General features: G+C 40.1%; 3 protein-coding genes across 3 annotated transcripts in view; 2 read left to right on the top strand and 1 right to left on the bottom strand.

The window, feature by feature from the left end:
- Positions 1-7699, bottom strand: part of LOC110177199 (ras-like protein family member 10B) — a 44681-nt gene extending 36982 nt beyond the window's left edge. Inside the window, exons 1-2 of the mRNA XM_020943795.2 lie at positions 7546-7699; positions 5121-5603 (exon numbers count right to left, since the gene is read on the bottom strand). The gene's annotated coding sequence lies outside the window, so the exon portion shown is untranslated. The remainder of the gene's footprint in view (positions 1-5120; positions 5604-7545) is intronic.
- Positions 7700-12178: 4479 nt separating this feature from the next.
- Positions 12179-15662, top strand: Orco (odorant receptor co-receptor). The gene is made up of 7 exons (XM_020943751.2): positions 12179-12382; positions 12778-13086; positions 13224-13738; positions 13873-14101; positions 14803-15007; positions 15067-15222; positions 15298-15662. The coding sequence occupies exons 2-7, from the start codon at positions 12779-12781 to the stop codon at positions 15346-15348; spliced, it is 1464 nt and encodes a 487-aa protein (XP_020799410.1). The 5' UTR covers positions 12179-12382; position 12778; the 3' UTR covers positions 15349-15662.
- Positions 15663-19550: 3888 nt separating this feature from the next.
- LOC110177167 (alpha-tocopherol transfer protein-like) lies at positions 19551-23476 on the top strand. Its single transcript, XM_020943753.2, has 3 exons — positions 19551-19680; positions 22261-22565; positions 22627-23476. Exons 2-3 carry the CDS (start codon positions 22261-22263, stop codon positions 23246-23248), a joined length of 927 nt encoding a protein of 308 aa, XP_020799412.1. The 5' UTR covers positions 19551-19680; the 3' UTR covers positions 23249-23476.
- Positions 23477-24933: the final 1457 nt, after the last annotated feature.

Here is a 24933-nt window from a genome sequence, read left to right as displayed (position 1 = left end):
AGAATATGTTTATTAAGACATACATTTTAAAGAGATAAGATATGATAACATATCTTTTGGAGAGCTATGTTTAATTAAAATTTTATTTAACTATTTTCGAAATATATTTTCTTTCGAATTCAGTAAACAGTGTGTTAAAACAAATTTAGATTAATTTAATTTGTGTTGTAAATGGCACTTATGTTGTATAATATATATCTTGAGTCTTGCGATCTACAAATTAAACCAGCGAAATTACGAATATGTATATTTACAAAAATTACGTATACGTATTCTCATAAAAATTACGTATACGTAATAAATATATTTTAAAATGCACTCATTTTCCTCATCACCTAATTTATTATTTTAGTTTAACGAAAACTTAATAAATAATTTATCTATTTCTATAATCTTTATATTTAGAAATATTACAAATACCTAAAATGTCTTGAAAATATTAAAATAATATTTCCCCATTAAGAAATTTCCTTCTAGTACACAAACTTCCTTGGTTTTCAGAAACAATTTTCCCATTTTTCTTGTTAATATTAAATTTGACTGTATTTTCTCGACTGTAAATGAGGGCTTCAGCTTGGAGTGTACCCGCATTAGGCATTACTTACCCAATTAAATAAGTCAATAGGATGGCCCTGCCACAGCTCGCTCGACTAGACTCGATTTGTGGGGTACACAACATTTTGGCTTTGTGTGTGCTTAACTTATTAGCTAATTAGTTAAATATTTGCGGACTAATCACACAGTTAATATTCACTCCTAAATCATCACATAAGCCCGGTATCAAGAGGCCGTGTGGACACACAAACGAACTTCCATTTGATTCGCTTGAGCGTCTGTGATTGATGCGCTAATTGAACATTTAGTCGCAAAGGCAAAGGCAAATATTGATTTTATTGACACATATATCAGGCTCATCGGGCTGGGCCAGCAACAACAACAACGCTTTGTAAAAGTTTGTGTAAAGTTTCTTTGTTGTTGTTAAGCTTGTTTCGCTTTATTTATTTATTTTACTCAGTGGCACCGCACTTTTTTCCTCTTTGACCGAGCGAGCGAGAAGGCAGGACTGGCCGTGTGCCTCGTCCTTGCCGCATATCCCCCACGAAATTGCCCCAATATGTACGCGTGTCTGTGTGCGTGTGTATGTGTTAGCCAAAGCGCTTGGCCATTAAACCAATTTTCAGGCAAACAAAAAGCGCCGAAAAGAGAAGGCGGCCAAAAGAAAGCAACAAACGCCAAAAGCGAGAACTGAATTCTTTTTTTTTGTTAACACACGGCTGAAAAGGGTAGCGAAAAGTTGTTTGATTTTGAATTTCAGATTCTAAACAAATGCTATACATCAATGTCAATGCGGTCTAGCAATTAACTTGAATTTTATTTAACTTTCATTATTGATTTGTTAGATGAGTATATAAAATTCAAGTAGATACAAAATTAACAGTTCTTAAAGTTTATGTTTTTAAGCTAAGGAATAAGGTAACTAATATTCTAGACCATCACTTTGTTTATCTATAGCCTAGGTTCGTTTTAAAATTTGACAACAAAAAATGGCGCCTTCTTTTGTTCTTGTCGGGCTTCCTTTTCTACTCGAAGGGATGACCCTTTTTAATTGCTCAAACATTTAGGCAGTTTCACTCCTTTTTTCCAGGAGAAGCGTCCTCGACCAATAAAAGTAAAACGAGACGCATAGCTTAAATTAGTTTAGTCTGAAGAGGGAAGTGTAAAGGTGCTGGAGAGAGGGTTGAAATAGAAAACCCTGTCATTTCCTTAAGCGGCTTTCGGGCCTTTGTCCTGTTAATTGCCTTTGATTGCCGGCCCAACGATATCTTAGGCAATTAATTCTCCTTCGATATTCATTCCGGACTCCCCATTCTGTGTTGTATCTTAATTAAGAATTTTTCAGAATTTTCTGGTGGGTAAGGGGTTAGTGATGACAACAGCTGCTGCACGTTCCCATTCGCTGCATTATTTATGTGTGGAAATTTGCCAGAATTACCCAGTCTACAAATTACAAGCAATAAGCTGACGTGTCTCTGGTTTTACCTCAAAGGTAAGTAACTAAATTATATACCTGAAATTACACCACGATTTTCTATATAATCTTCGATATAAATATTTAAATATTGATTGGTTACCGTTGAACTATATATAATATAGTATATATATAACTATATATATATAATAGGTCCTTTTAAATAGGACTTACCTCTTGCATTGTCTCTTATTATTTTAGTAACTCCTTATTCCTGGATATACATAGGTGCCATATCCATTGTTGTAAGTAAGAAGAGAGAGAGAATTGAAATTGCTGGGAGGGAAAATGGAAAAGCAATTTTCAGGCCCTATTATCGGCTTAGAGGAAAATGAGCTTAATCGACTATTGACTGAATCTGCATGCATAATCCCGAAAATGAGCTTTGCCTAACCAAGCCGAAGGCGGGTCAATTGCAATTGAACTCAGTGTATCAGCTTAAAATGTTCTACCATCCAAAGCTTCTAAGAGGCTTTGGTTTAGCACACAATGACCCTTGGATAACAATTATTCTACACAATTGAGATGAGTTCTAGATGGTCGGTGGCTTTGCACACGAAGTATATATTCTGTAAATATTACTACCGTTTCGTCTAAAAAGTCTGAGTCTGAGTCTGAGTCGCTTTTCACTTAATTTAATGCACTCCCATTTCGGGTCTAGTGGTTCACCAATTGAAAATGTACTTCTGGCCTGTACTGACTTTATTTTGGAGCAAAATTGTCTGCCTCTTTCGGAATTAATAACATTAAAAGCTTCACCTGGCTTTGGCAAACACTACTGCGACAGTATAATTTCAAATGCAAATACCACAGGCAAAGGAGGCGGCTTGAAAGGATATTGCAGACCGCCGAGTCAGCCATTTTGCATGTCTATTTCAATTTTCAAACTACTGCACATTGAAACAGACAAAGGGCTCTGGCAAAAAACTGTAATTTACGAGACGACAACAATTACATAAATAAACACGCCACAGACAGAAGCTCTTAATGGTGACTCAAAGGATGTTGAATGGATGTTGAATTACGGAAGCGGGAAAGGGAATGGAGATGGGTATGACTTCATTGAGAAATTCATTTAATGCCGGGCACGCAATATCTAGCTGGGGAAAGTAGAAAGGAGTTGGAAGAGCTCTCTACAATAAGATACTCGGTAATCACTGGAAAATTGCAAAAAGTGTGGTCTACTTAAAGTCAAGAAAATTGCATGCGGTTCGATATGGTAATAAATGTCATTGAGGAGATGAAGAAAATATTGCTTTAATAAGTCAATTGAATTTCTTGACCTTTATTGATGTAAATTACACATAAATCCATTGGGCTTCAACACCGCTATAGTTACCCCTTACACGGACTGAATAAACCCTTATAATCCTTGTCAATCTGGTATCAAATACAAGCCAAATGGCAATTGTCCAGGACATGCATCCTGGTGAGCACAGAACACATCGTCTTTTGGAAGCTCATCCCTTTGTCTTTGGCCCAAAATTGTTATTGGATTTGCAGTCGTTCGAGTGGGGCTTTGTGTTGTGTCTGAATTGTTTATCAAAAAGGCAAACTCGGAGCGTGTTTTTATTATATATTTCATTCTCCTCGATGCGATTCCATCCTGGGGGGCTGTGCAACTTTTGCCAGGCAAGTGCAGAAACGAAACATTCGCACAGAACTTTCTAGTTTAGTTGGACAAGTTGCTTCTTTCTGGGAAACTTTTCGATGTCCTGCAGCGTCGACGGTCCTGTAGAGGGCTTGCCGGAGAGCAAATGTATAAATGCAATCGAGGATGGATAAGGCGATGGTAGGGAGGGCGGGCTTTGGCAGCGGTTAAACATTTAGTGCCATAATGAGATTAAGCCGGAATGGGACAGAACTTAAATTTAATTGCATTGAGCATATTGTCCATAAAGCTTGCATAGTAATCCCACGGAGGCCCCATAAAAGTCATCTGGGGTAATCTCTTAGCCGACATCAAATCCATCTCGTTTCTATCACGTACAACTGGTCGTCCCTCTCTCAATGCGAATAGGAATTCAAGGCACTCGCATATGATTCACAAGCCATTCAAGCTAATGAGTCTTGAACAAAAGTGACGTTCTCGGGATTTGCCACATGACCGGAATATTATTACGAGTATAAACCCAGCTCTGGTAGGAAAAGGGGCCAAGACAATGGCAAACAAGGGCAAACAATGCTTGAATACAATAAATATAATTCGAAAAATGGTCTTTCGTATTTGTCTTTAATAATTGTTATTGTTTTGTATACAATTTTAAATTGAAAAATGAATGATAATTGGTTAATGAGTGAAACTCTAAGGTAAATAATGTTGTGGGGATCTGGCATGTAATCCAAGAGAAATCTCTTTTTTGATTTTTATTTCTTTTCAATCTCTTGTATTAAAATCTATATATTTCCCATCCTGTTACCCCCTGTATTTAATCAATATTTTCCCAAAATAAAAGCAAATATAAGCAGGGATTCTGCCTGTGTTCAGTTTACACAACCATCTGAGGTCGAACGGAGGCAAATCTGATTTCAAAATGGGGGCACAGCCACTGTCAATTTCAGTGTTGGATTTGTGCAAAGTTTTTTGAAAATGAAATTCCTGCAGCAATTAGAATTTCTTCCATTATTTCTCTGATGAAAATTTTTGACAAGGAATTCTACAACTGCCGAAAGGCCCAACAGTAGACCAACTTTCAATTAAATGCTGACGAAGAGATGGCAGGAACTTGAACCAACATCCGTTCGAAGCTCACCAAATTTTCCCAGCTCGCAGTACTTCATTCACATAGCTAATTTTGGACGTAATTTCTTGTGTACTGACCTCCAGAGCTCCAGAAATGGCGTGTAAGCTGTCCAAGATTAATGATTTTTTCCCCCACCGCTGACGGGAGCTGCCCCTGCTGATCTGTGTGTCTGGTAGAGTGTATATATATGTGTTTGTATGTTTTAATAATTAATGCATAAATAATGATTTACACAAACTGTGGTCAGCCGCTGCTGAGTGGACCGCAAAGCCGAGGGAAAAAACAGCTATATAACAAGGACGAAGAAAGAAAAGCGTCGAAAGGAGGAAAAGTAACCCATAACTAACCTGATTTTGCTGCTGCTGTTGCAATGTTTCTGCTGTGATGGTGCTGCTGCTTCTGGTGGTGATGCTGCTGCCTTCCACTTCCGTTTCCGCTTCTCGCTCTCTCTCTTTCTGGCACACTCTGGCTGACTCGCTCACACAACGACAACAACAACAATTTGGAACAGTTAATCCATCATTATTATGATTTTCTTATTTTGTTTTCCTTCTCTTAACTTTTAGTAGATGAACAATTTTTGGTTTCTTTGTGTTTTTTTTTTTTTGTATTACTTTTTTACTTGTTTATTTATTTATTTCTTGCTGGATGTTGGTGTTGGCCTGCTTTCAGGGTGCTTCTGCTGCTGACTTCCTACTCGTGTTGGCAGCAACATAATATCCTTTCATCTCGTCCCAGACTTATGCGTTTAACATGTGTTTGTGGCACTTTTGAAAAGGCATTTGCAGTCCTGGCATTACTATTGTTCTTAATCCCGCACGTCTCGACTGCTGCAAAACTCTTGTAATTATAATTGGCTGCGAAGACACAACGGGTTGGGGAGTGGGTGGATGTAAGACAAAACAACAAGTGGCCACTCGGCCCGGTTTTGATGATGGCCTAATGCAAATTTAATTGCGGTTTATTTATCCAAACGCCCCGTCCACAATGGAGACTCTCTCGCTCTCTGTGCGTACTTCCCAATGGATTTTTGCGGTAGCTATGTGAGGCCCTATCATGTTCCCTTGTTACTTGTTTCTGCTTTCCCTAATTTGCCACGCCCCAGCACGCACACACACAGCCACAGCCGCCCACATGCTGTGCCAGACTATGCTCATTTGCTCCTGGTTTTCCCATCATCATTGCCACCATGCCGCTCGCCACTTTTCCTTCTGGTGGAAAACTTTCAGCTCATTTCTAGTAATGCCATTGCTGTAGTTGTTGTTGGCTTTAATGAGCTTCCTACTGATTGTGGCAAAAATGCGAAAAGCATGCAGCTTCCGACTCCAAATGGTGCTGGCGAAAGTATCAGTCTCACTTGCCTCACCTGCGGGCACAGAATGTGCCGGCATTATGCTCAGAAATTTCTAACGAAATAGTGTTTATAAGATATGGTTTTCCAATTAACAGGTGTGATATGATTAGAAAATAATCACAAAGCGCAGCACAAAATTCTAAGAAAATGACATTAAGAATTTAAGACTAAATTTGAAGGAGTCCCAAACGTAGGTATTTCTTTTAATGAAGTAATAAACTTAAACAATAATTAACTGAATAACTATTATAACATTCAATTATAAATTATTGAAATCATATACCACTTAAACTATTCAGAACTTTTAATTGAAATAAATTCATTTGAAATCAACTGATTACAACGAAATAAATTAAAGACGATAAACTTGCTAAAGGAAAGTAATCTCCATTTTCAAAAGATGATAAAAATAAACGACAATCCATAAACATAATCTTGTAAATAAATAAGAATATATACAAACATATAATGGAACATTAACATTTTTCAATCCGAAGTCCATTTCCCGATTAAATTTCATTGCCTAGCCAAAAGAAACTCTCAACGCTTCATTGGACTTTGTGGGACAACTTCTTGGATAACCCTTAGCACTCAATAACAATCATTGGGCCGTGGCCCGCCTATGGGTACGTTTCTCTCCGTTTTGGGCACAACTCGAGTGCAACAGTGCGTATGCGTTATCCGAAAGTTTGAACAACAATTGTTGCCTTGGTAATTTGTGGGCGAAACCGAGTGCTGTCGTCGTGCGGACAGCAGCAGCTGTTATCACATCCTATAATGCTAATGCGACTTTCATTGCTGGCACTGAGTATTGGCGGCATTATCCCCCTTTTTCCTGGTAATCTACTGTCTTCAGTGCTTGGCTCATGCAAAGGCGAAATTCATAGCACGCTTTTGGGAGCTGGCTGACGAGGCTAACGATGGCAATGGCTGTCTTCAGATGCTGTTGCCGATGTTGATGCCAATGCCGATGCTGCTGCTGCTGCTCCTGCTGCTGATGATGATGGTGATGGCTTATGTAACTAGCGCTGCATAAATCCGTGCACACAGACGGAGCAGGCCCAGAGTGAAACACTTGTGTGTATGGCTACTGCTGCTTAGCTATTGAAATGACATTTTTTGTTTCGCCTCCGCCCCCTCTTATGCCCCTTCCTTCTGTGTGTATTTGGAACAGTTGTGTCTGCAGTCGTGGTAATTCCTTTAAGCGCACTCTTGGCTCGTGGCGCTGTTGGCCCTAACAAGCAGAGGCAGAAGCAGCAGCAAAAGAACTCGGGCCCATGGCATGGACATTTGTCGCTGTCTGGCTGTAGGCGAGGCAGGATGTAGGGGAGGGTCCTTTAACACACACACACACACTCTTACCCGCACTCGCACTCACATGCCCGCACTAACACCGTAAACTCTTATGTTACACTCACTTCTACTTCTATTTCACTTCACCACCACACACGCTCTCTCTTGGACTTGGCTTTGGTTTTGGCTTTGGCTTTTGGCAGCGATTTGGCTTGCGACTCTGCTGGCGGATGCTGCTCTCGTTGCTGTTCATCTCCCGTCGATGGACCATTTTTGACTGGCTTCCAATCGAAGCCATTGGCTGCCTTTCGGCGTCTTCCTCGTTTCGGCCAACAGCGGAGATCTGCTGTAACAGTGGCATGCCTCTCCAGGCTCTGTTGTTGCTGCTTCTTATACAGGGTCCTTGTAGCGCCACAGAGAGAGAGAGAGAGAGAGCGGAATTGGATGTTGAGAGCGGGAATCCTTCTCTTGTTGCAATTTGCAGGCCAAAAGATAACGCACGTGAGTTCCAAAGGATGCCAGATGTTGTCGGAATTGCAGGACAACTGTGAAGATGCGATAGAGGAAATGCCCTAGAAATAATCTGGAATATTAAAATTAATAAGATTTTAAAGGAAAAACAGGGATGAATCTATTTGGCAGAAGCATATATCTTAGAGAATTTATTCAAGCCAAGGATGAAAAATATTATAAATTAAGAGAAAAAAGCTTAAACCCTTATTTTGCCTACGGTTGGTTTATACTGTTATTTATATTGATAGACTGTAGGCTTATACTAAATGAAATATTTACTGCTTAATATGATATGCATATTTCTCTGGCTATTTAAACAATATTAATATAACAAAACTTAAGAACTTAATCAATTAATAATAGAATGGTCAGCATATACGTTTATAATACTCTAGGACCTAGGCTTATTCGCTGCCTTTTATATAATTTCCAATATGATGGCAACGCTTTGACTTGTTTCTCTTATAAAATCTCGTTCAATCAGAGAAAATGCCTTACGCTTTTCCTCTCTTAGCTTTGTGGCCCCATTCACTCTCCCTGCGCAGACTCCTTGATGCGGAAAACAACTTCGAATTTCGAGCAGCAGGACAACAAAGAAACCCACCAGCAAACAGGCACATGCACACATACACTCATCTATATAGACCGCCACAAGACCGAAACTCGTTTAGTTGCCGCGTTGACAACTTTGTGGCAGGCAACAAACAAACACTAACACACACCCCTCACATTTACACGCCTCGCGGTGTGTGTTGACAGGGGGCAACGAGAGGGAGTGGAGGAGGTGGGATGAATGCAACTGCAATCGGAGAAGGCAAATGCATCTCCTTGGCTGCGACGTTGGCCTGAGCATTGACCTGCTTAGACAGCCACACGATTTATAACTCCCCTCTGCACAACACATTCGAGTAGCAGCATTAAATGGCAAATAAATCTAGAGTTAAACTTCTGACACTGTCTCGGCGTGGAGCCACGAAGGCACTTCCTTCCGCCTTCCCTCCACTTCCGGTTGAAATCTGTCCGTCCTGTCAGCAGGCAACAAAAGGAGTGACACCCACACAGCCACATATTTTAAGGGCACGGAAAGAAATTAATTCCAGACTTTACTTAACTTTAAGATTAACTTTAAGAAATAGTTATTGAGTTTTTATAATTCGTGATTGTATTAATATAATTTGTTAATATAAAATGTACACTTTGCTATTGAAATGAAATGTTTTTGGATCTTTAGAAAACAATATTATAGTTAAGGTCCTGACAACAAAAGAAATCTTCACAAAACTTTAAGAAGAGTTCAGCTGTATAACCTGTTTTGTTTCTTATTATGTAAATCTTTTAAACATAGTTTAATATAGCTAATCTTTCTTTAAATATTTAATTCCGGTGCACATTTTTATATTATATACGGATAGAATTTATGAGCGCCCAGCACCTCTAAGGGCCCATCTTTTCCCCGAAATCTTTTACATCTCTGGGAATAAATAATAATAATTCTTTGCGCTTTTTTTTGCGCCAGTTCTTGCGTTGTTGTTCGCATTTCTCACATTTCTTTGCCATTCTTATGACAATGTCAACATTTCTTTTGCTTCTCTAATGGCATGACAAAAGCACCGCACACACACCCCGCACACTCAGAGTGCCGCACACTCTCACCTATATGTATGTGTTTTCAATCGGTTGTTGTTCTTCCTTGTTGGCTATGCATAGCCATAAATTCTGGTAAAAGCTTCTTCTAGGTTGAAGGCTACGGGCAGTCCGAAAATAAAGCGGATAATTTTTGATCCTGAAACACACGCACACACACATGCGGACCCACTCGCACACAGACACACAGCGAAAAAGGGGAACCACACACAGTTGCCATTTGTTGTTTTCGCCATTTTTTTTGTTGTTTGTCATTTAACAGATTTTTCTGTCCTCGCTCGCTATTGATTTCTAATTTTTCCTTCGTAGGCTTAATAAAAAATCTTTGTGCCACATGAATGTGTATATGTACGTAGGAGCCTGAGTGTTTGAGCGAGGTTTTTATGATGTGTGCGTCGCATTGATTTCGTAATTTATGAGCGATTTGATGGATTGCGCAAATAATTTTTTATGTTTATTTTTGAGTTTTTATTGTTCCACAGCTTGTGGTGTGTGGTTGTGTGTGTGTGTGTGTGTGGCATGTCATTCGGAAGTGTTGTGGTTTCGGAAGAGCTCCCCGTGGTTATTTTTGGGGGCTGCCATAATGGCGTACAATTCGTTCGGATGAAATATGGTGCCAAAGGTGGGCGGGTGCGGAAAGTGGTGCCTACATTTTGGGGCAGCAGCAAACAGTTAAATAATTTACTCTCATTTAAATAAATGTATTATGCCAGGTTCATACATCATCGACCATAAATGTACACTTCAATTAGCAATCCATTAGGAATAATAAACATTTTAGGTCCCACAGGCAAACAGAATTTCTAAAAATGTATCTCCCCATTGGTTTATTCGGTTTAATTGTAATTTAAATTAAGTACACTTCACTGCTCACTTTAAACTTGTTTAATTATTAATGGTGAAATGATGTCGGGCAGCGGTTAGCTAATTAAGTCAAACGCATTCGCGTAATTAAATTTCCAGTGTTGGAGTCCATAAAAGTAAATCTAGCAAAATGACGGGGTCAAATATCAGGGCAGGAAAACACCAGTTCAGTTCAATTAAACGTTAAATCAATATTGGTAAATCCCATAACAGGCCATAACAGACGCACGTTCTCATTTTAATTGGTGTTCGTGAGTCGCCTGCATTTAAATAATCCACCAAATGGCCCCGAGTGTGAGTTCCGTAAACTGGTTGCAAGAGATCCTGTCCACACAGCACATTTACATAGTTGCAGTTGTGCCCCCAGTAATGGTAATCGTATTGGTCGGTGCTTTGTGAGCCTGGACACGTTGACTACATTTTAATGCTGGTGAAAAACTCATTTCGAATGAACTTAAATGGATGTTGGCCAACAGTCGTTGTGTGTTTCCTATTTTCTGTTACAATGTATTGCAGTCCTGTTGCCATATAGGATGTACTCAACTGTGTGTGTTCCAGGTGGCCGCATCTGCCTCGGGGTTACAAGGAGGACAGAGAAATTCACATTAAAATGTGCCTGATAAGCACCTTTTCAATTAAAATGAAACAATACTTGAATATATAAAATAAAGAGTTGAAGTCAAAATAAAATCACAAAAAGTCATAGTTTTCCATATAATAGTTAATATACTTAATCTTTCTGCATAATAATATTTAGTATCAAGTGTATGGGACCATTTTCAAAGGATTTCGGCATTTTTCTACTACTTTATTCACCCGAACAACGCTTAACATTAATTGAATTCAACAATAATTCAATTTCCATTGATCTCACTCATCATTTAAATTGATTGCTTTGGGATCTATATAAAAACATTTATTTAAAACGAAATACTTTTCCAAGAATCTATACCATTCACATTCAACAGCATGAAATGTAACTAAGCTAGGCATCTCATCTAGCCTCGTTTCCTGAGGATTCCCGATTGAATCCTGTCCCTTCGAGCCTTGGTACACTTGAACCGAGAGGGAAAAATGAACAAAGACCAACTATCCATCAGAACGGGCACACACACATTTCCATGCAAATGGGTATATATGTTTTTTTTCTCCCTACTTTCTTTTTTGTGGGTCAGTGATTGGGGGAGGCTCTGCCACAGGCGGTCGTTGGGTGCAAATGCCCTTTCCGGGCACCATGGCGGCACTTAAGGCCAACAAATACAAACAGGCATAATAAAATAATCGATGCTTTTAAAATTTGCATAAGTTTGGATACCGCAGATGCTACACAAGAGGAGCCAGAGGAGCGTATTTCCATATCCCATCGCCACATTGCGCATACGCCGCGTGGACAGGACGGGGCCCTAGACCCAAAGACGGCGGCAATGGCGGTTGGCAAGTTCGTGGGCGTTCGATTTAATTGTGGGAATTCGGCGTCTGCCACGCACCCATCTTGTGGCTGGACGTGGCTGAAAAGTTGAATTTTTAAGCAATGCGAGGCGGGTAAATAGCCCAAGCCTGTATATTCCATATATTTTCATTAACATGTGTGTGGGTTGGAGTGAAAGTTTCACGGACTCGGATTGAACATGGCCTTGCCGGAGCCGTGGGAATTCTGCCCTCAAAGTACTCGTCCTTATGTACAATCCATTCGAGCAAAGAAGGAAGCACTTGTCGACCGGGGCTTGTTAACCTTCCAGATTTCACATTTCATTAATGTCGACACCGCCTTGCTGGCAGGTTAACATCGGTCTCCACTTTAAAGCCTCATAATATCTGAAATAGTTTTGGCCTGGTCCTAGCGAGTGAAATGTTTGCCTAAGAGTGCATTAAGTTGCACTCAGTTTCAATACATTAATTGAAGAAATAATCTATTTGAATTTCTGAAGGACCAACAGCAAGGTAAAAAGAAGATGATGTTTAAGATACAAGCTTAACTGAACTATTCTAGATTGCTTGATCAAATATTTAAATAAGGAAATATAGGTTTTTGATTTAAGTTTTCAAATGGTACTAACAACTTAAAGCTTTGATTGTGCATCTTACAATTTTCCGTAAAGAGGACTATTTAATGTTGGCCTCAAGCAAAATCTCATTAACGAAACAAGCAATTATCACAGAACATTTTACGCATACGTATGAATAAAACATGGGAAAATCGATTAATTGATGACAGCATTTCCTCTTTGAGTCACACAAACATACACACATACGGTTTAACATATAAGATTTCAGCTGCTAATTAAATTGGCGAAAACCCAATTATATTTGCCATGCCATTTACCGTCTTCCCACAGTATGACAACTTCGATGCAGCCCAGCAAATATACGGGCCTGGTGGCCGATCTGATGCCGAATATACGGGCCATGAAGTACTCCGGCCTGTTTATGCACAACTTCACCGGTGGCAGTGCCTTTGTGAAGAAGGTGTACTCCTCGGTGCATCTGGTGCTGCTCCTGCTGCAGTTCGCCTTCATCCTGGTCAACATGGCCCTGAATGCCGAGGAGGTCAACGAGTTGTCGGGCAATACGATAACCACCTTGTTCTTTACCCATTGCATCACCAAATTTATTTACTTGGCCATCAATCAAAAGAATTTCTACAGGTGAGTGGTGGTGGGGAATGTATACCAAATTTAATTACCAAAATGCACAATTTGGAACCCTAATCAAAGTCATATCCTACTTCCTGGAACCTAGAATAGCTAATAATAATACCTAAATAATAATGTTTTTTATTTAGAACACTGAATATCTGGAACCAGGTGAACACGCATCCATTATTTGCCGAATCGGATGCTCGTTACCATTCGATTGCTCTGGCCAAAATGCGGAAGCTCTTCTTCCTGGTGATGCTGACCACTGTCCTCTCGGCCACCGCCTGGATTACGATCACCTTCTTTGGGGATAGCGTTAAAATGGTGGTGGACCATGATACGAATTCCAGCATTCCGGTTGAGATACCGCGATTGCCGATCAAGTCATTCTATCCGTGGAATGCCAGCCATGGCATGTTCTACATGATCAGCTTCGCTTTTCAGATCTACTACGTCCTCTTCTCGATGGTCCACTCTAATCTCTGCGATGTGATGTTCTGCTCCTGGCTGATCTTTGCCTGCGAGCAACTGCAGCATCTGAAGGGCATCATGAAGCCTTTGATGGAGTTATCAGCTTCGCTGGACACGTACAGACCCAATTCGGCGGCTCTCTTTAGATCCTTATCGGCCAACTCGAAATCGGAGCTAATACGGAATGAAGGTAAGTTTTGGGGATAGAACAAGGTTTTATGTATTTGATTAATTATTCCTATATAGAGTTTAGTTAGTTTTCCTTTTAATTGGAATATATACAATCTTTTTGAACCTTCCTATCTCCATACATTTTAATTGCAGAAAAGGATCCCGGTGCCGATATGGACATGTCGGGTATCTACAACACAAAATCGGATTGGGGCGCTCAATTTCGAGCACCCTCAACGCTGCAGAACTTTGGCGGAAATGGAGGCGGTGGCAATGGCGTCGGTGTAAACGGGGCTAATCCCAATGGGCTGACCAAAAAACAGGAGATGATGGTGCGCAGCGCCATCAAGTACTGGGTGGAGCGGCACAAGCACGTGGTGCGGTGAGTCCGGCACTTGGTCAAAATTTGAATCGAAATTGTAAGAGGGCTCTGGTCACTGCAAGAGGACGAGTGATTGCATCTGCGGGATTTTAATAGGATACCTGGCCGCAAAAGTCCTTGTCCTGAAATCTAATTGCAACCAGTTAAAAGTGCCACTTGAATCTATTTCAGCGAGTTTCTATATACCCTTCCCAGTCTAATGCAGTATTTTTTGTAAATTGAAAGGTTTCACAAATAGTTATTGGATGAAAATAGTTTGGAATATGCCAAGATTTTTTATAAACTTTATCTGGAATCCGTATTTAGGGAAAATCAATACATTTATTCATATTTATTTGCTATTGCGAAAATAATCTAGATAACAGTGTTAGCGTTAAAAACTTATACCTTTAAGCTCTATTAGATGGTTTTTCATCGGTTTGTGTATCTTTCACAATTGACAAAGGCAATATTTAGGGCATTTATTTGGTGCTCGGTACTTGCCGTCAGCTTGTTTGATTTTCTTGATTATTTCCCCAATTGCTATCGTTGTTTGAGGGGGGATACTGGAGGAGTGATTGCATGGCCAGGGCCCCTGGAGTGCTATCCTTGTTTGTCCTGTTGTCCTGGCAGTTGCCTTGCTTAGTTGCTTGTATATTTGTGCAATTGTAGATCAATCTATTGACTTGAGTATTTGTTTTTGACTCCCCATTTCCCTGCAGCCTGGTGGCGGCCATTGGCGATACCTACGGAGCCGCGCTCCTGCTGCACATGTTGACCTCCACCATCAAGCTGACCCTGCTAGCCTACCAGGCCACCAAGATTGGAGGAGTGAACGTCTACGCCTTTACGGTTGTCGGATACCTGGGCTATGCCCTGGCCCAGGTGTTCCACTTTTGCATCTTCGGCAATCGCCTGATTGAGGAGGTGAGTCGTCTGGCAGTTGGTCTTAGGAACCACTCAACTAATGTATCCTGCCCTTCCAGAGCTCATCTGTCATGGAGGCTGCCTACTCGTGCCATTGGTACGATGGCTCCGAGGAGGCCAAGACCTTCGTCCAGATCGTGTGCCAGCAGTGCCAGAAGGCCATGAGCATATCGGGTGCCAAGTTTTTCACCGTCTCCCTGGATTTGTTTGCCTCGGTGCGTTGAATTCGATTTTTGTGCAATGTGATGTGAGAATAAATCCAATTGTCCATCTTCTCTTGCCCTTCGCAGGTCCTTGGTGCGGTTGTCACCTACTTCATGGTGCTGGTGCAGCTCAAGTGAACCGTCGGCGGAGTTGACGAATCGTGTGTGCCAGGAAAGCGAATGCCAAGGAGCCACAGTGCTAAGCAGAGCCCCAAAGACCCTCGTCACAGTGCCCAGCCCAGTCCCTTTCCCTCTGCAAGCAGCAATATTATAGAGCAATTATAACGCAAATTATAAATTTTATACCATCGCTGAGCGAACCGTGGCCCATTATGGAAACACACATGCTGTGGCAAATAGAAGCCTGCAAATATATATCGATTTTGTACACATGTAGAGCTTTCAATGTAAACTCAACAAGCAAATCAAATAAATGTGTAGTGCAAATGCAACAATTTCAGAGTGAATTGCAAAGGTGATTTGGTTAAAGGGCTTCATAAATGTAAAATAACTTTAATGGTGAACTATCTGAAAGGTTTTTTTACATCAATCCTAACACTATAAATTTAGAAAGAACTTTGTTAACAGTATATAAAGTAAAGCCGGTTGATTTTATTAATATTTTAAATGTTCTTCCTATTATAATACTATTACCAGTTCATAATTAGAAGAACAACAAATTTGTGAGCCTTTTCATTGAGATTTTGTATGACAAGTATATACATATTAAAGAGTTCGAAACCCAGTATGCATAGTATGTTTTGAAAACCTCCGAACTTTTCAGATAAAGTACAAAGTGCTGCTAGTTATATTAGATATGTTATCTAAGTTAATAGTTATTAAAAGTATTACCTTTAAAGTAAAGTATCTGGTGAGTCTTTAATAAAATAGTTTTGGGTGATTTATTCATTAAGCCTAATTTGATAATTACCAAGGCCTGCTCACATGACAAGTGTGGAATTCAATGGCGCAGACGTGGGATCCCACGCATCACTGGCTGCATGCCAACAGTTTTTCTCGGCAGATGCGCGAATTTAATTAAATGAATTTAAAATTATAAAAACCAATCTTTCGTTTTTAGCGATATTAGTTTTGCTCTAATGGGGCTGCTTCTTTTTTGTGTTTTTTATTTTTTTGGCAACTCTTGGCCAAAAGAGCTGGCGCAACCAGTAGAAACAGTAAACAATCATCAACAATTGCAGGCAACAATTAAGCGAAATGTGGCAAAAGTGTAATTCCGAGTCACACATAGACATTTGTGTGTGAATCTCCACACACTCCTATATTTCTTGGCGTTTTGAAAGCGCACTTTATGGATTTCCAAATTGCCCAACTGGGCAACTGGCTGACTCCGCTCCGAGTTTAAACCGAGGCGGCAACAACAACACGAAAACGCTACACAACGCGAACTTTTAATGCGGCCACGCTCCGTACATTCGGCCAAAGTTTTTATTTCTTGCAGCTTTCATAAAACAAAACAAAATAAAAACAACGAAAAAAAAGCGAAATGCGAACAAAAAGTGACTATAACTATGACTGCGCCAAGCCAAGAGTGTGGAGCCGCCAGGTGAGGCAAGATGAGGTGGAGCGTAGAAGTATCTACCCATCTCCGTGGCCCAACTGCTTCTTACTGTTAATTTCTTTATTGCGCAGACTTTCGTCTGCCAATGAAAGTTTCTTGACTTTGGGAATGCAACAATAACAGCAGCAGAAACTACTTAATTTATAAGTCTATGGTTTAATTAGTTTTCTTTCTTTCATGTTTTGTTGTTGCCTCGCCCAAGCAGCAGGGCAGCCGACATCTTCCTGTTCTCGTCTGCAGTTTTAATTATTTATGCGAATGTTTCAGCCCCATTAGTCAATCGCCAGTGCGATTTCTTTTCGAGTTGTCATTAACATATCATATATACCAACATTTTTAACACGCGACTCGGTTAATGTAAAAATGACATTAAGCCTTAAGTAGTACCTAACCTGTAACGGTTTGCTTTACATAATTCTACGGTTTGTAAAGCGATTTTCATTGGTGACTGCAGTGAGTAATGGAGAAATTGAAGTTGCCTGTATTCACGAGATAAAAGTTCAAATATGTGGCTTATTATATATTCCATAGGTAATGGTGATATAAGTTTCAGAAAAATAAAAAAGTAATTAATCACTTTTGGGGTTAACTTTGAGAAGCCGAAGTGTGTATACAGCTGTAGTTAGCCATAGGATCATAGGATAATAACTAAGCCTCAATTTAAAAAAAATGTTCTGTGTTAGGAATACTACAAAAACTCTTTAAAAAAATAAAACATTTCTAAGCATTTTTGACAATTTTAATGGCGTTGTCCCTTATGCAACTATCGAAAATTCAGTTCAACATTTTGTTGAATTGTTTTTTCAAATATTTTATTCTTTATTAATATAAAATTAGTAACTGCAAATATAAATATATTTATTTTTTTTATATTCATTGGCTTTTTGGCCTTTTTATACCTCCAAGGAAACTAAAAATATTTGAATTCTAGATATTTTAATATGCAAATTTCTTAAATAAATCATAGTTTTTCAAATGTCATAACTAAGCCAAAAATGGATTAATTTCAAATCGGAAAGCATTTCTGTGCTAGTTTGTATAGTACTAACAAATCCGCATTTAAAGTTTTTACATTTTAAAAATTAAATTTTTTACAAATTTTGACAATTTTAATGATGCAATGATGCAAATGTGAAAAATTTGAAAAATTTTCAAAAATTGATTTTTTTATCGGACATGGTTAGATCAATTCGGGAGTTCAACCTGATCAAGAATATATATGGTTTATAGGATCGGAAATGAGTCCTTCACCGCTTTCAGAGCTTCTGACTGAAATTATAATACCCTGCAGGGGTATACAAATTTATAAACATTATTAAGTTAATATTTGTATTCAAATTGAGTAAATATATTTATTTTACGTACATATATAAGGCTCTTGTTCACATCAGTATATGAGTTTTCTTTATTATGATTTAAAAAAAAAAAAGAACAATCTTTATGCTTTTAAAACTACTTTAGAATCAGACTTAATCAGTGGTTTTTAGCTAACTTTTTCATTGTAGAAAATAACTTATTTTCTCTATTTTTTTAAGAATGTATAAGGTTAACTTTTTATTGGGAAAACCTTTAAAATAAATAATTAGACATAGACATCATCTGTTTCCAGGGGCATGCGGAACCGCAAGTTCCCCTCCTCTACTATTGAATACTTAGATATATTTGCTTAGTTTTTTCAATCGCATCGGTCCGCTTTGGTAGACTGGTAACAGTTTTCTTATATTTTTGCATTCGCTCGATGTTTATTGCCACATTGGCCGCGTCTCGCATTGTTTGGTTTAGAAAAAAGGGCAGACCAAGTTCAATGCATGCAAAGTCAAAGTCGGAGCCCTCCCTACTCCAGTTAGCCCCTCCCCCCTCATCGGGCGATGATAATTGCTGGCAATCAGCTAGCTGGAACAATAAAAAACCGAAAAAGAAAAAGAGAGGAAAATGGCAAGAGGAAAATAAAAGCCACACGAGCAAAACGCAATGCAAGCCAAAGCAAGACAAAGTTATGGAAAATGTACATTTTCATTTAAATGAAAATGAGGAAATGGCCGACAAGTTCAACGACTCGCTTAGCTGCTTAGCAGGAGAGCTGCAAGCTCTGGCGATACCAAAGCCAATCCCATGTGCACTAAATTGCTTAATTGTGAAATGTCGAAAAAGTATAAAGAAACAATTATGACAGAGATCATTTCAGCAAAGGCAGCAGCGGCTAGATAATGCAATCGACACAAACACGGCCGTTCAAAAGTTAATCACTAACTAACTTTCGGCACGCACTTCGGCTGAGTGTGACCGTTGCAGCTCTTTCACTCTCCGCGCCCACAGAACAAAGGACTGTGGAAACGAACTTTTATTTGCAAATTTTCGGGGAGGCAAATCAAAAGACTGAGGACACGAACGTAGTGCTAGAGCTACAGGTGGCTGTCAGGAGTATTGTCTGGCGAGATGATGGACAAGTATCGCGGCTGGATGATCGGCAGTGAAGCGTGATTAGTCTGCGCCGCTCATTGAACTTCTCTTGCGCAAATGGCCAGCCGCCGGATCCCTCCTCCTCCTCCTGCTCCTCCATCTCCTCCTCCGAGGAGCCAGCGCGTGCATTTTTCTCTTTGACCGATTTTCATGGCATGATCTGTTTTACGGCTTTCGGTTTTCTTTCGCCGTTGCTTTTGTTGTTGCCGCAATCGTGCGACCCGAAGCCGCGTCGGCTCCAGTCGTAACTCTTCGGCTTTCGTTCGGCAGTATTTAAGTGATGCGAAACGTGTTTGTAGACATTCAGTTTCTGTTATCGTCTTGAGCGCTTCGGTTGTGTGCTATTCATCATACGCCGCGTTGTCCGCTGGATATAACACCCGAAAGGATTACCTCTGACCAACTAACCAACTCTCATTCTAACCAAGGTGAGCCATCCTCCTCCTCCAAGATACACATATGCATATATTGCGATCCGATCTTTGAGCTACCCATTCCTCGGGCTGCGTAGGACAATGAGCGGAATTTAAATGAGTGTGCATCGAATATTATACGCGATAAAGTGTGCAATTCATGTGCTGAATTTGAGAAACACAAAAGAAGTTGAGGACATTGGCGGGACCATGCCACGCAGAGCAATAAATTCGACAAGGGAACAATAAGTTGAAAGGAAACTGTGCGAATAACTCAATTCGAGTGGCAGCGAGTAATAAGGAAGGCGATTTATGTGGTTCAACAATGGTCATTGAAGTCATTGAAATCGTTTAAGAATGCTTAAATTGCACCCAAGGAGCAGGGTTCAATGAATCGTAAAAAGAATTTATACATTTGAATTTATATTACTAGGAAAATAACTTATTTATGGATTTATAGAATATGAAATGGTCTTAGGAATTCAATTATCTTCTGTAAGCCCAAAGGTCTTTTATCATCACAAAGTGCTGCGTAGACCTTACTGCCAAATTGTTCATTAAAGTCGCTTATTTAGCCTCTAACTTATACAATTCAATAGCTCTATTAAGACCAAAAGAGCATTTAGCTTGACAAATTTAGGGCTTAAACCCTTCTCATTTCTCGGGGAAGGTATCATATTTGCTGACCACTTCCCAAAACCACTTAACCCGGCCACAGTGTTGTCGAAATTCTTACACATAATGTCATTACAAATCAAATAAACCAACAGAATTATAGTTAGAGTAACCACTCGGGATAGGGACAGAATAGAAGAAAAAGACTAAAAGACTAAAAGAGACGGAAACCGAAAGCACTTTACCTGGACCCGAAATGCCAAACAAAAAAAATCAGAAAAATAAGTTAATAAAACCCGTTTTCCGCCCATTTTTCTTGACTCTTGTCCGTCTGATTTTCTGTTTTACGTTTTACGTTTCGTTGTGTTTTTCCCGCTGTTTTGTTTTGCTGAAGATTTTCGCAATATTTGCAACTGACTTGGCTGCCATAAGGAAAATTTGTAATAGACGCAACCAGACGGTCATTAGTGGACCAACAAAAACCCATGCGAGTGTGTGCACACAGAGCAATTTGAGTGTGGCCGAGCCTCCTCCGGTCCGCCGGTGGTAATTGCAATTCTAACAGGTTGCAAGTTGCAACTTACCACTTGCAACAGCAACACTGGTTGCATTGTAGCCGGTTGTGGCTATGTGTTACACAGAAGAAATAATATCACTTCTTATTTTATATAACGCTTTGGACTAGGAAATGCAATTTTTCATCAAAGTCATTTAAATGTTATCAGATCAAGTCCAAAATCTATAATTTTAGAAGGTTAAGCATCATAATTAAATTGTAAAATTTTATATATAGTATGAATTTACCAAAACATAAACCTCTTTCTTCCGTGCAGCATATATGTATGTTATATTTTTGCTATTTCACGTTGCTCTCCTCAAATTCCCTCACAGACTGCGGCTCATTTCGAGAGCTTTTCCTCTTACCAACTCTGGCTGGCTGACTGACCCCAATGAGCTCTGCGTCTCAGGTGTTGCAAATTTGATTAAATATGGCCCATTTGATGCAGTTTATTTTTCTCTGTCTGAGCTGTGGAATTGCCAAACCAAATGCTGACTAAACTATCGGTCAAAGTTTACCACAAATTATCAGATCTTCCATTATCTGCCAGCCCCCCATTTGAATTGTCAATTACCTTATGCCGGAGTAAAAGACAATTTATGCATCATTTAAAAAGAAGTGTCAAAGTCAAAAGCAAACAAAAATAAAAGTTATAAACAAGCAGAGCCAAAAGTACGGAGCAAAGAGCGCAAACAACGCGGCTGAGCGTTTAAGCCAAGATATACTATATACTGTATTAAGTTCCAGGCTTTCGAGCTCACATTATAATTATATATAATACAAATCTATATATTGTTACCTATAAGGTCTTACATCGAAATTTACTGAACCAAATCGAAACCAAAAGACAGAAGGGCCCTGAACACTGTTTTTGGGGTCGATTTTACTTTGGCCCTTACGCAAAGTCCGCCAGCTTCAAGTACACCTGTTCCGGGAGGGGGAAGTACTTGGAGTAATGCATATTTGGCCACAACCCATGCTAATGAAACGAGGCAGTGACGTGTGACCGCAAGACCTCCGAGCGACGAGCGACGAGCATTTTGAAAGCGCGCAATTAAAATGTCAAAAATATCTTATTATTTTGTATTACGTATTAAAAAAGTGTGGCGAAATAGCCGCCGAAGAATAGAGGGGTCGTCATTTTATTGTTTTTATTTTGAGATCCCCATTTATCTCAAGGCTTTAGGCTAATTTTAATAGTAAGGTCGAACTTAGTGAGCAGGGAATAATTATATATTTACTTATAATAGATTCTAAATGAAATGTTTTAAGTTCTGGGAGTTTTTCTTTGAAGAATTTCATAATAAATCTCTTCTGTTTAATTAAGGCTCTAGCATAATTCCCTTAAATGTTGTTTTAATTAATCTATTGTATTATTTGAATTTTTAGTCAGTAATAATTATTTCTTTCCATCTCCCAAGATGATGATGCTACACCCCACACCCGATCAGCGCGTGAGCATCCGCGAGGAGCTCCGTGAGCCCGAGGATCCTGCAGACATTGAGCGCGACATTAAGCTGATCCGCGAGTGGCTGGAGACGCAACCCCATCTGCCCAAGGACATGGATGATATGCGCCTAACGACCTTCTTGCGCGGCTGCAAGTTCAGCCTGGAGAAGGTCAAGAAGAAGCTGGACATGTACTACACCATGCGCAATGCCGTTCCGGAGTTCTTCTCCAACCGGGATATTAATCGCGAAGAGCTCAACATCGTACTGGATTATGTGTGAGTAAATCATTAATTTAAAATGATTTTTGATAGTATACTTAATTTTTTATTTTTGCAGGCACTGCCCCACTCTGCCGGGCATTACTCCCAATGGTCGCCGCATCACATTCATTCGTGGCATCGACTGTGACTTCCAGCCGCACCACATCCTGGACGCCATGAAGGTGGCCCTGATGATCGGTGACGTTCGCCTGGCTGAGGAGAGCGTGGGCATTGCCGGAGACATCTTCATTCTGGACGCAGCGGTGGCCAGTGCCTCCCATTTTGCCAAATTCTCGCCAACAGTGGTGAAGAAATTTCTGATTGCCGTACAGGAGGCGTATCCCGTGAAGGTGAAGGAGGTGCATGTGATTAATATCTCACCGCTGGTGGATACCATCTTCAACTTTGTGAAGCCATTCGTTAAGGAGAAGATCCGCAGCCGCATCTCCTTCCACAACGACGTGGAGAGCCTCTACAAGGTGGTGCCGCGTGACCTTCTGCCCAACGAGTACGGCGGCAAGGCCGGCAACATTGTGGAGCTGAACCAATGGTGGAAGCAGAAGTTGGCCGACAACACCAAGTGGTTCAAGGAGCAGGAGGACAAGAAGGCCAACGAGTCCCTGCGCCCCGGCGGTGTGAAGACCTGCGATGATCTGTTCGGCATGGAGGGAACCTTCCGTCAGCTGAACATCGACTAGGAACGGATCAGTATTCCGTATCTCATGTCCCCCACATCCCGGCTTGTCTAACCGTGTATAATAGCCGCTCATTTTTGATAAGTCCAAGCTCATGTGCATGACTCTTGCTTAACTGCTTCATTCTTTCGCCAGAATCCATTGTTAATCTCTATATGCCTCATCAGTACATTTCAGTAATTACAATAATAAAGAAACAGCAGCATATTAAGGAATGATTAAATCAATAAATTCATTGTTTTACTATAGTAACTTAATAAGGATTCAAAAATATGCTCAATATACTGACCCCCCTTCTCTTCTATTATTTTTGTAAAACCAATTCCCTTTCCTCCCTCACTTTTGTTAAAATAACTACAAAACTGTAGAAAATTAAGGAATAAATTAATCAGAGGAAAATGTCCAACAAGCAACATGGAGTGGGTGTGGATTGAACGCCAGAGACTGAAAGCATTCCTCCACGAACGCCCCATTAAAATAATGACCAGGGTGCTGGACTGATGCACTGACTGGGCGATGCTTGATTGCATCTGCCACAAAGCCCCACATACATATACTATATGGGAACACCATATATAGTACTGAACACCCGCCACCCACCACCACCCACCACCACCCACCACCACCCACCACCACCCACCACCACCCACCACCGCACCACCCACAACGGCTTGAACACATTTCACTCGTCGCATGTCGCCACTTTGTGCAACGTGCACATCCACGGAGGAAACGGAAACTTGTCGCATTTCGAGCATGGGGGAGTCCTTCACGGCAGGCAGGACGAAGTCCTCCCCGACTGACTTATTCCTCCGACATATTGGTTCCGTTCGCATTGTTGTGTGCGCATTTCGGCGTACGAAATCAAGTGCTGGCAACATATCGCAGTCACGACTCTTCGGACATGGTCAACTGGCTTTCAATGTAAAGCGCTTTTTCCGCTCTCGGTTGCAGGGTTTATTCGGAATTGATGGCCCTGCTTGCTGAGGGATTGTAAGGAATTCCTCTGAATGGCTGGACGGTCAAGTGGCGTTATGATTGGTATGGCCCAGTTGCCAAACTTCTTAGAGCCAGCATTGCCTTGTTGTTGTTGTGCTGTTTGCCAACAGCAAAGTAAAAGTCTTGTGGCCAAAGTGAACGAAATAATCAGGTTAACACACTTGTGTTGAAATTGTAACGTTACTAAGTAGTAGTAGTCATCTAAAAACAGGGCCAAAAACAATAGCTTGGCCTTGGTAAGGGGACTTTGTATAATTACTGTATTATGTTTTTAATGTTACCTTGATACTTAGGGTTCTTCTCATTTCATACCCTTACAGGGTATTATAATTTCAGCCAGAAGCATGAAATGCAGTGAAGGAGTCATTTCCAACCCTATAAATCATATATATTCTTGATCAGCATCAACTGGCGAGTCAATTTAGACGTGTCCAAAAGAACACAAATTTCCCTAATTTTTTGAAAATTTTATAAGGGGATACATCGTTAAAATTTTGAAAAAATTTATAAAAATTTGAATTTTTTAAAATTATTATTATATATTATAGTAAATTGAGTATGAATATTTATTAAGCCACTAAAAACTAACACAAGAAAGCTTTCCGATTGGAAATTAATGAATTTTTTACTGAGTTATTTTCAGAGCAAGGGAATAGAAATTACTATTTCCCGAAGTTAACGCCATTCTT

The sequence above is a fragment of the Drosophila serrata genome, unplaced genomic scaffold (assembly GCF_035046125.1).
Source record: "Drosophila serrata isolate PLE 108 unplaced genomic scaffold, ASM3504612v1 contig_156, whole genome shotgun sequence".
Taxonomy (NCBI): Eukaryota; Metazoa; Arthropoda; class Insecta; order Diptera; family Drosophilidae; genus Drosophila; species Drosophila serrata.
Note: the sequence above shows the minus strand (reverse complement) of the source record. Positions and strands in the feature narration are given on the sequence as shown.